Source organism: Hirundo rustica, chromosome 2 (assembly GCF_015227805.2).
Source record: "Hirundo rustica isolate bHirRus1 chromosome 2, bHirRus1.pri.v3, whole genome shotgun sequence".
Taxonomy (NCBI): Eukaryota; Metazoa; Chordata; class Aves; order Passeriformes; family Hirundinidae; genus Hirundo; species Hirundo rustica.
The window spans coordinates 21814535-21826001 of record NC_053451.1 but is presented as its reverse complement, the minus strand read 5'-3'; the positions used below and the strand labels follow the sequence as shown (position 1 = coordinate 21826001).

At 46.2% G+C, this 11467-nt stretch overlaps 1 protein-coding gene across 4 annotated transcripts; it reads left to right on the top strand.

Annotated features, from left to right (window-relative positions):
• The first annotated feature begins 784 nt into the window (after positions 1-784).
• Positions 785-11252, top strand: GPR161 (G protein-coupled receptor 161). 4 transcript variants are annotated; one of them, XM_040057071.2, is made up of 8 exons: positions 785-864; positions 1457-1546; positions 2393-2482; positions 2603-2987; positions 3516-4240; positions 5754-5858; positions 7125-7244; positions 8545-11252. In XM_040057071.2, exons 2-8 carry the CDS (start codon positions 1513-1515, stop codon positions 8790-8792), a joined length of 1707 nt encoding a protein of 568 aa, XP_039913005.1. In that variant the 5' UTR covers positions 785-864; positions 1457-1512; the 3' UTR covers positions 8793-11252. The 4 variants fall into 4 exon arrangements, with proteins under 4 accessions (XP_039913005.1, XP_039913007.1, XP_039913008.1 ...); XM_040057073.1 differs by lacking the exon at positions 2393-2482 and having other exon boundaries at positions 818-864; positions 2483-2987; XM_040057074.1 differs by lacking the exons at positions 785-864; positions 1457-1546; positions 2393-2482 and adding an exon at positions 1587-2013 and having other exon boundaries at positions 2483-2987.
• Positions 11253-11467: the final 215 nt, after the last annotated feature.

The following is an 11467-nucleotide window of genomic DNA, read 5'->3' as shown; positions in this document are numbered from 1 at the left end:
TCTTTTGTGCTGGTTCAATGTGTTTTTGGATGCTGCCCAAAGACGGTCTTCTTAAAATGTTGACGTGCAATGGGGTGGTAAGCTTAAAAAAGTCCCGTAGAAAAGTATCAGTAGAACTGGTTGAAAATGATACATCAGCTTAGTATTCCAGCACTGATGGGTGGGTGCTTGTCTTGCTTTTCTGCGTCATCCAAAGGGCAGATTTAACTCCCTATGGATTTCCCCTGGCGCAGGAGCAGGACACACAGTCCAGCTCCTGCTGCTGGAGCATTGGAGCGAACTGAGGCAGCAGCCACAGGAAACTGATGTCCGCGGCACTAAAAACTTCTCAGAGCAATCGCAGCATAGCACAGCTCACATCAGGGCAGTCACCCTCTGCACTCAAGGGCGTTGTCAGGGAAAGGCAGGAACTAGGGATGCAAAAGCACGGCGTTTAATTATTGTCTACCCTTTACATTGCCACCAATATCCGATGACTTGCTTCAGATGTGTGTGCGGGGAAAAACTCTTCCCCTAATCTTCTTTGTGTTACTTTTCATAGCGTTTTGGGGTCTAGGAAGTCTCGCACTTAGGCTCCATGGCTGCCTGGCACTACGAGCCGGGACGAGTCCCTTTACCTGATCCACGTCGAAGTGCTTTCCCGCCGCCTATATCTGAGTTCCCGGCCCAGGCGGAGCAGCCCGCGGGGGAACATGGCGGGCGGGGCGGGGGCGCGGCGGGCTGAGGCGGCGGGGCGGGACGGCGGGAGGGGCAGGGGCAGGACGGGCCCGGGGCCGTGCCCACGGCGGGGAGGCTCGGGCCGCGCCGGATCGGGAGGGTCCCGGGCGCCGCAAGCAGGAACGTCCCGCTCCGGCGGCGGCGGCGGTGAGTGCGGAGCCGCGGAGGGGGCAGAGGCGGCGGGACCCGCGGGTGGGGGGAAGGCGATGGATGCCCGGGGCGGAGGACCCTGTTCCAGCCCTTTGTTCGCTGCCGGAGGGAGCGCGGGGGCAAAATGGCGAAACCCCCCTTCCCCAGCGTATTTTCAACTCGGTCCCACCCGCTTTGTGTGTGCGGGGAGCCTGGCCGCGCTGCCCGCGGCCGGGACGGGACGGGACGGGACGGGACGGGACGGGACGGGATGCTGTCCCCTCCCCGCGTAGCCCTGCCCCGGGAGAGCCACCTCTGCCCGAGGCCGCTTTCCCCCGCAGGGTACAGCGGGGCCGTGAGAGGACCGGGAGCGCCAGGTGCCCCGAGCATCGCTGTCGCAGGGAGCGGCCGCGGGGCTGAAGCCGCCTTTCCAAAACCCGCTCCGGCCAAGAAGTGTTGGAAAGGCACACAGAGGTGGTGCAGGCATGCCGAGAGAGAAAGAAACTCGAGGGGGAGTGTTTTTGCGCACATCCTCAGTTAGAAGCTAGGGAAGAGCTAAGTTATGTTTTTACAAAGCATGGCCCAGTAATGTCTTTAATTATGTTCTTAGGAAAGTACAGATAAAAATGGAAAAAAGGCGTCTATCCAGACTGACAGTGCTGCCTAATGCCACATCAGCTGCGCAGATGGGAGCATTTCTGTGAGTACTCCTGGCTGTCTGGGACCCATGTCTGGCATAGTTGAAGAATTAGCTGAGATAACTTTCCTGAGTCCTTTCCCAGAAATGCTAAAATCAACTTTATATTCATTGGTGGGCTCTTTGACTTTCTTTGGTCTGCATATTTGCATTTTGTTGTTGTTTTATTCATTTTGCTGTCCTGCAGATGGGTGAAGGACTGAAGTAGGTAGTGAATGCCATTTGGAAGCAGCAGGGCAAAGAAGAATTGCTAAGGAATGGAAGAAATAACAAGGTTTCAGAAAATGAGACTGTGAATCAATGGGATGGATGCTAACACTGAGAAGTCAAGGATTAAAGGTTCTCAAGCATTTCTGTAGCATGGACCTCATCTTAACGCAAGGAAGTGTCTTTCAAACCTCATGTACAGAAAGCCAATTCCTCCAGCCCTTTGGTGTTGGCAGTAAAATACAATCAGCACTGTAGCTAAGGTGATTATGGACACAAAGAAATGTTTTTGGGGGAGTACATGCAGTGGTCCCTGAGTCTTTTAATGTTGCTCAGCAACTGTTAAGGAAGAGTCAGCAGGGTGTGACTAGCCAGGCATCCATAGACCACCAGCAAATGCTGTATAGGCAGAATACAAGGTAACTATCAGAATAGGCAGATTTATTTTTTTTTGAAGTGACTTTCTTTAAAGTAAGAGAAAAAGACTGATGGTGACATTCTTGTTTCTGCACAGCCCAAATGAAGGGGCTGGTAAGTAGGACTTAGAAACAAGTACGATCTGTAGAAAACTTTAAAGTGAAATGTGCCTATTTTCTTTCTTATTTTCCCCCACTTCACCTCTTCTTGTCTTCCCTGTTCTAGGTTTGGTGTTGTCCTCTTCGGTGTGCCCACAGGCAATTTACTGCCCCTTTGCTTGCCCATCTAAAATATGCCGTTTCCTGCATACTACAGGTAAATTTTAACGAAGGCAAAAGGGCCTCCAGTCATCGGAAGGAGTTTGAAGAACTATTACGTGAATGTTTCTGAGCGTTGTTCTGCTTGTAGCTGCTCAGCATGTCTTGGCTGCTCCAGGTCTGCACGCTCTGACCATGAGCAGCAATTCCTCCCTCAGCAATGGGAAGGGCCTGAGGAACCTGACCACGGAGGAAGATGGGGCAGTCAGAGTCACCGAGTCCATTGCTATAACTGTCATTGCCATCTTCATCTGTTTGGGCAACCTGGTGATTGTCGTCACTCTGTATCGCAAGTCGTACCTTCTCACCTTGAGCAACAAGTTCGTGTTCAGCCTGACCCTCTCCAACTTCCTGCTCTCCGTGCTGGTGCTGCCTTTTGTTGTCACCAGCTCCATCAGGCGAGAATGGATCTTCGGGGTTGTTTGGTGCAATTTCTCAGCCCTGCTCTACATGCTGATCAGCTCAGCCAGCATGCTCACTCTGGGACTCATAGCTATAGACCGGTAAGCTGCTCTTGGGTAATGAATTGTAACAAATTATCCGCTCTTCTCGTAGAGTAACTCACTGCCTTCTCATAGATCTGAGAAGCACCGCAGAGGGTAGCATGGTGCACTGCTGGAGCATCATTTTTATTTCAGCCCCTCGTGAAATTCTGATGTGGAGCAAGAGAAAGTGATGTAATTAATAATGGAAAACGCTGACATTTATCTAGAGTATTTTAAAGCTCTTGATGGTACAATAACATACTATTTGATAAACATGAAATAGTCACCTAAAATTCCAGATTGTACCTTAAGCATCCACTCACACATAGAAACAGATCTAATGGTTGCATGTGTGCCTTCAGCCAAGTTTGACACTCTGGACTGCAGTGATACCAGATTACTTTTACATGTAACTGTTCCTAGAAACAGGCTTTCTGAGCCTGTTTGAAGAAAAAAGACCTAAATACTAGCATCATTAAAGCGTGTTCTTTCCTTTATTGTGTGTCTTTTGTGCTCCTGTGGGCTACTTCTTTTCTTGCCCCGCAGGTACTACGCTGTGCTCTACCCGATGGTTTATCCAATGAAGATAACGGGCAACAGAGCGGTGGTAGCTCTTGTGTACGTGTGGCTGCATTCCCTCATCGGCTGCCTCCCTCCCCTTTTCGGCTGGTCCTCTTTGGAGTTTGACCAGTTCAAGTGGATGTGTGTGGCAGCCTGGCACAAGGAGGCTGCCTACACGGCCTTTTGGCAAATCTGGTGCGCCCTGCTGCCCTTCGTGGTCATGATGATCTGCTATGGGTTCATTTTCCGCGTGGCAAGGATTAAGGCCCGCAAAATCCACTGCGGGAGCGTCGTCATCGTGGAGGAGGACTCGCAGAGGAACGGGAGGAAGAACTCCAGCACCTCCACGTCCTCCTCCGGCAGCCGAAGGAACGCTTTCCAAGGGGTCGTTTACTCGGCCAACCAGTGCAAAGCTTTCATCACCATCTTGGTTGTCATCGGGGCTTTCGTCGTTACGTGGGGACCTTACATGGTAGTAATAACATCAGAGGCGCTTTGGGGTAAAAACAGCATTTCCCCCGCTTTGGAGACATTGGCTACGTGGCTGTCCTTCTCCAGTGCCATCTGCCATCCGCTAATTTATGGGCTGTGGAACAAGACGGTGCGCAAGGAACTCCTGGGAATGTGCTTTGGGGATCGGTACTACCGCAAGTCCTTCGTTCAGCGGCACAGGACGTCGAGGCTGTTCAGCATTTCCAACAGGATCACAGGTAAGATGTGGCTGCAAAAGACACTTCCTTAATACCACCAAGAGCAAGGCTTCCTGTCTGCCTGTGTTTGGCACGTTTCAGAGCTCTGTAAAGAGAGTTGGATGTTTCTGGAATTTTCAGCAGCCTTTTATCAGTGAGGTTATAGACATTTGAAAGGAGAATTTTTCTCTTTTTTATAGTTAACATCTTTCTCATACCATAGTAAAACTTTCTCAGGCAGAGAAGACATAGCGGTGAGGTTAATAAAAATAATTTATTTTCTTCTTTCTCAAGCATTTCCTTTTGTGTGCCTTCCATTTTTGTGTTGCCCAGATTTGAGCTCTACCAACAGTACTTTTTACTGCACTTTTTCCTTGATTAATGGCCTTATGCTACAACTCTCTAAAATCCACTAAGGTTTCACTGACATAACTGTTTCTGCAAGTTCAGCTTTTAGTCTTAATGGCTGGGAAGAAAAGGTCATAAAAAAAGTAAAACTGTGTAAAACCGCAGAACTATTTGGTGTGTCCCCAAGTTGCAGGCTGAGACCTCCAGTTGCTCAGTTTGGTTCTTTGTTTTGTTTGTTTTTTTTTTAAAGTAGCAATGCAATGACATTCAGATTTTTAATAACTTCCCTGGTCATGTTTAGAAGCTTCCAAAAATAGAACATCTTCAAGGGATATTTCATGCAGAGTCAAGAACTGAAATTATTTAGTTGGGAAAGATGGTCTAAAATGCAGAAGGAAGATGAGAGCAGCAAGGCTCTGTAATCTTTTCTGCAACCTGGGAACACTGGGAGAGACTGTCATGTAAATGAAAGAGTTATGGAGCTGTGGCCATATCACAAGCTCCAGGAGTTTTGGCAAGTCTGTATCCAGGAAATGCTATGGATTAATACATTGGAAACTGAGGTGGGGAGGGAAAAGACAGGAAATTTCTTTCTTTTTCCAAGCGATAAACTTGAAGCTGTCAGCTTCTTATCAGATGTCTTAGCTGGAGGCTGATAGGGAGGGGAAAAAGACCCCCAACAAACTCACAACAAAATCTCAAGATGGGATTCAAAGCAGCACCTTTGGAAAAATCCCACAATCTCCTCCCTTCTTATTTTGAAGATTTGAAAGAAGCTGGGCATCTCTGTGCCCCTACCTTGCTCATAAGCTTCTTCCCACACTAATGGCCTGTCACAGTTGCTCCAGGTTATTCTCTGTCTAGAAGATGCTTTGGCAAATCTCCCCATCCAGATGAGGGCATATGCTTGGTGCTCAGTCTGGCTGGCTGATGAAACACACACAGTTGCAACCAGAGTGGGAGGGAGATGGTGCAGAGAGAAAGGACACTTGCTTTTCCAAACCTGAGAGCTGCTGACTGGATTTCTAAGATGGGAAGTCCAGAAGCTGGGCTCTCTGCTTCAACAAGTTAAGTTTTATATGCAGAATAATAGATAACGCAGTAGAGTGGGTATTACTGGAAGAGGTTTTTACCATTGCAAACTCCTTAACTATTACTGTGTAACAAAACCAAAACTTTCTTGCAGATTTGGGACTATCTCCTCACCTTACTGCCCTCATGGCAGGCGGGAGGCCACTGGGAAACAGCAGCAGCACAGGAGACACAGGATTCAGCTGCTCACAGGATTCAGGTAACTGCAAGTCTCTTGCACCCTACTTGGGCAGAAGTTTGCACTTGGCAGGAGTCTCGTGGACAGTTTACACCCACAGATGTCTCCTGGTGGGCTAATGACATGAAGCATCTGTTCCAGCTGTTCCAGCAAAACTGCTGCAGTTGCTTTCTTCCTCCCTTGCTCTCGATAGATTTACTTGCAAAATGCTGCCTACAGAATGGTGCCCTTCCCTTGGTAATGTGTCCTGGGAACAAGACTCACTGCTTTTGTGCCCTTCTCCTTCATTATCTGTTGTTCTTTGGAGACTCTCTGCATCCACAAGGAACAGAGCAACTAAATGCTGTGAAGAATGTGCTTCTCTGTTTCCAATTTCCAAGAGACCTTGTCTTGTTCATCCTGCAGTGTGAGCATAAACACTTAGGATGGTTTCAGCTTATGACTTCATTACTACTTAAGATCTCAGAACTGAAGATGATTTGGAAAAGGGGAAAAGAGTTCTGATGGTAATTTTCTATCAAGACCTGTTGCTAGATTTTTCTGGCAGTTACCTCAGCTACCAGTCCTTAGCTGCAGTAGTTATTTTCGAGAGTATTTCTGCTCTAGAGACACCAGAGGGTGATCTTTTAAAGGTTGCTTGGTGTAAGGGGTCTGTTTCCTACTTTTGTACAGGAAGTCTGTGGAGCTGGGATTTATCTTTGGTAGTTGTTTTGTGCTGGTAGTTTTCTGCCTGTTGTGGATATTCTGCAGTTGTATGTGACAAAGGAGAGCAGCCTCCTGATAAATCTGCCTCAGTTAAGAGGATGCGGTGTTACCATCTTGTGACAGCAGTTTAAACAAATGAACAAAACTGAAGCAATACCAAGAAGTATTCTTGGTATTCTTCTAACTATTGCTGTTAGAAGTGCCACTGCTCGTTAAGGAGAGAGCGCAGTGCATAGCCGGGAATGGATATAGTGATCCACTGTGAAATACTGTTTCACTTTGCATGCTTTTACTGTGAGTTACTAAGGAGCAGAAGGAAGCCTTAGTCCCTCTTCTGTGTTGCTTGCTGCATGTAGTACATGATCCTGGGGCCTGCGATGCCCAGTGTCTAATGAAAAGATTTCCCAATCCTTTCCATGAAAACTGACCCCATTCTTTTCCTGTGCAGCGTTTAATTTGAACTGAAATTTACGCAAAAAAAGCTGGGTTTGGACGTCTTTTGAAGGAACTGCTGAATGTCTTTTTGGCACCATGTTGTATCCCAGTGTTACTGTTTGACTTGAGGGCTCTTGCTCTTTTCAGGAACAGATACAATGCTTCTTGAAGATTACAGCTCAGATGGCCCCCATGCCCCACACTGCGTCTGTCCCCCTCGAAGGAGGAGTTCAGTGACATTTGAAGATGAAGTGGAACAAATTAAAGGTGAGTGTAAGGGTAAGTGTGAAAATGCTCAGAGTCAACTATATCGAATGTTCAGGAAGCCTCCCATGACCTTGAGAATTGTCTTGAAAAGTATCTGACCACAGTTTGCCTTGACGGACCTGATCGTTCATGCAGGTACAACAGAAAGCAAACTCAGGTATTTCTTCCAGATCTCAAGTGGCAGCAGGCAAGGACAAGAGTTAGAAGCTGGGATTCCCTGCCTATATGTAAAATAAATTGCACAGCAGTATCCTCTCCGCAGTTCCACTCATCTTGGTGGCTGTTACAGTCTGTTTTGTGTTTCTTGGGGAATATATTTTCCTGCCCTCATATTTTGATTGCATTATCCCTGTGTTTCTCATTTGCTGTCTCTTCTCAACTTTGTCACTTACAGACTTGAAATTCTTCCATTTACAGACTTCAATGATCTGAATATCATTTTATTCTGTTTCATTTTCTTTTTTTACTTAAATTCTACTTTGCTTTACTGGGTGTGTTCCTCAGCAGGTACGGGTGAAAACAGATGTACCACGTGCAGTTTTTTCAGGCAACTTGCTTGTTGATTCTGGGCTAGCAGAACATTGCTGCTGTCATCTGTAAAATGTCAGAACATTAATTTATGTTGATAGTTACAATAATTTCAGTAGAAGTCTTGATAATAACAACTGAATTTTCTAAACAATACATGATTGTGGACAGGATGAAAATGAGCAGAATGCCTTTAAGAATCAAGCGATAATAAAACCTGAAATAATGAGAAAACTCTTTCTATAGAATTTTTAAACGTCTTGGCAAAATTCCCTTTTGTCCTCTTCCCAGCATGAGATGAATATTTCCTTGTACAAACACATTAGCATACATTTCCCACTATCATTCTGAGTGATTACGTAGGAGCAGACATTTAATTTCTTGTGAGAGTGAAAGAGGGAAGTCTCAGTTCACAAGTCCCCACAGGTTTAGCAATTCTCCCTGGTGAGTCTCAGGGTTTTCAACATCCCTGAGGCTTTAAATTACTTCAGCAGTCTCACTGAAGAGTTACATTTAGGATGAACTCTTGTAATGCTCAATGTGTTGGTGGGTACAGAGGTGTACAGATGCTACGGAAACAGCTGCACCAACACAGATTATCCCAGGTCACTCTGAAGCTTTGTGTTCATAGAATGGTGTGGGAAACCTGAGTATTGTTGGTAAATACTTTGCAGAAGGCATGATCATGCCTTTACAACAGGATCTCTATTAGTTTTCAAGCATTTGTACAGCCATGCTTACCAACTGTTACCAATTTTTTTTTTTTTTTCAGAAGCTGCAAAGAATTCTGTTCTTCATGTAAAAGCTGAAGTCCATAAATCTCTGGACAGTTATGCAGCCAGTCTGGCCCGAGCTATAGAAGCTGATGTGAAACTCAGCCTGTTTGGGGAAGATGCTGTACCAGGAGCCCTGTTCCCCTTGTGGACTCCAGCAGGAAGCAGTGGGAGCACCCGGCGTGGTGCCAGGCCCCATGCCAGCCAGAGACTGAAGTTGCAGAGCATCGAGGAAGGGAACGTTTGACACGAGCACTGGAGTAGGAGAACAGAATGAAACCACTAAGCAGGGCCTACAGCTGGTAGTGTTTCACCAGGACCAGGACACCTTGTCGTGTTTCCAGTGCTTTTTCAACACCTGGAAACAGCTGGCTTCTGGTACTTCAGAATGCATCAGCATTTTACAGCAGTGTTTGTTTACTGGTTAGGGTGCTACTGACTCTTCTGCCACGTCATTATCACACAGTGCATAGGAATGCAGGGCTTAGTTTCATTGACCAGATCATTAGTCAGTTGAATCTTGGGTCCATTACTGGCCAAAGCTGATACAGGAACAAAACAGAAAAGGTATGTGCTGTGTTTAAGTCATTGTTACATCCTCTTCTGACCACCAAGATAAATCAGTTGATACTTGATAGCTGGAGTGCTTTGATAGGAGCTTATGCATTGGATAAGTACAGAAAGCCCTACTGTCTCAGATTCCCTGTTGAGGAATGTGGACTTCACTAAGGGCAAAACCTGAACTTCTCAGAGAACTCCTGCAGATTATGGTCCTGCTTACCTTTGCTGGGGGATATTTCAGTCTGTTCAGCCATCTGAATGCCAGATCTGACAGTGCACTGTGCTTTGCTTCAGCAGCATGGGACACCAGCTCCTCTGGATGTAGTGAATGGGAGTAAACATGCTGGGAACAGCACAGAGATGGGATTTGAGGAAATCATTCATGCAGATTTTGTAGTTTGTCTGAGAACTTCAGCTCATGTCCCTGGTTTTGCTGTTCTTAAAAGAGCACTCTGTGGCTATAAGCTTGACAATATAAGATATTACCACTTCATATTCAGGATTCATCTTCTAGAGAGAAGAGAGTTAGCTGTTGGTTTTTTTTTAATCATGAGGGAATGTAGTATTTAAGCTGTAGTTACCTCAGTGCTTCTATTTCTTGGAGTATTAATTCATTAATCTCAAAAATAAGAACATTTGGCACTTATATTGCACTTTGCATGTTCTTAAGCACTGTACAGACATTACCTTGTTAGGCCTTTGTGAGAGGGTTGGTCAGCCCTGCTTGCCAGAGAAGGGGAGCTCGGCACAGCTAAGCTGCTGCCAGTGAAACAAGCTGCAAAAGTGGGAAGTTTTGTAAGGAAAAGAGGGATGAGGTGGATCATTCGAGTATATCCAGCTTGAGGAACCTTTCTGTGCCTTCCTGGGCAACCCCCTTCCTTGCTTTTTGGGGGTTAAAGCTCTGCCTTACCGTGTATTTCAAAGAGAGGGAGACATAAGTGAGCAGGATAATTCTGCCGGTAGCAAAATGGACTGAAGGACCAAGGATTTGCATTTGTTTACTCTGTGTCTGCTCCCCTGTGCCTCTGCCTTTCCCCAGAAGTGCTTTGTATGAGATTTCGCTGCAGAGTGATTGGAAATCAGGAGCAGGATGTCTCCATCTGGACAAAAATGGGGTGTAGACTCATTAAGTTTCGTCTTTGTGCAACTTACTCAGAGGCACAGAGGCAAAGTGTTGTGAGGCAGAGCCTTGGTGCAGTACTGTATTTAGACTGTATCCTGTTCGTCCGTGTTCCCAACTCAGGCGCATTTCAGCACAAGCTCATGTCCATCTCTGGACAAAGCAACTTTACTTTCTGAACTAGCCTGAATCCCATTGTGTTCCCATGAAAAATATAGCTGCATGCTTAAAATTCAGTACATGGTTTGCTGATTTAAGAACAGGCTGTTAGAGCAAGAACACTTAAGCTCCAGTAAGATGGCTTTTAGCATAATGCAGGAATAAATCAATTAATAATAGTGAAGTTCTAACTCCTGCATTTTTTACTTCTAATGTGTTAGAGAAATTGTACCTGTGGGCACTCCTGAAGAAGAAAAGAACCAAAAATCCCAGTCTTTGCCTTGCCGGGAAACATCGAGGTCATTATTGCTGCTGTTAGCATTACAATCACCGTCGCTTGTTGTACTCAGCATCCTTAAGCTGTACACTTGCCTGGAAGTATTTTGTCTGCATCCCTTTTATTCCGTACTCCTGCCTGAAAGGAGTTGAGCAGAGTGGTTGCTGAATGTCAGAAGGGCACACACGGATATGAAGGAGCAGGTGCTGGCCCAAAACGCTGTGTTCAGGAGAAAAAATTCCAAGGCACGTGTGAAAGCACAAAATCGATAGTATTGTGTAAAAAGCACGTTTTTCACACAGGTACTGAGACAAATGCAGCCTTCAAGCAAGTCAGGAGGGCTGCAAGAGTTTACACCGTGGCTGAATTCGGCTGCCAGTGTTAATGTCACTAATCTGTTATTTAGTGTAAATGTTGTTCATATTTTTGTACACACCTTATAACCCTTCCATAGCTCTGTTATTACCGGAGTCATTCTCTCACTTGAGTTGCCTTTAACAAAACCAGTAAAAGAGAAATGCACACATTTTGTAAAACTGTATTTCCCGTGTTAAATACAGAAGGGGAAAAAAAACCCCAACTTATTTCCAGTTCCTGATGGTCTGTGGTGTTTGTTTGTACTATTATTTAACTTCTGTTCGTCTTTAAGTATTTTACTTTCAAACGCGTGTCCAGCTGGCAGCGGGGGCCGTTTCCAGGACGGGAGGTGTCCCGGGTGGAGCACGGCTCCCCGAGGCCACGCCCACACCCACGTGACCACGCCCCCTTAGTGTCTCGGTTCCGCCCCCGGGGGCGCAGGGCGCGG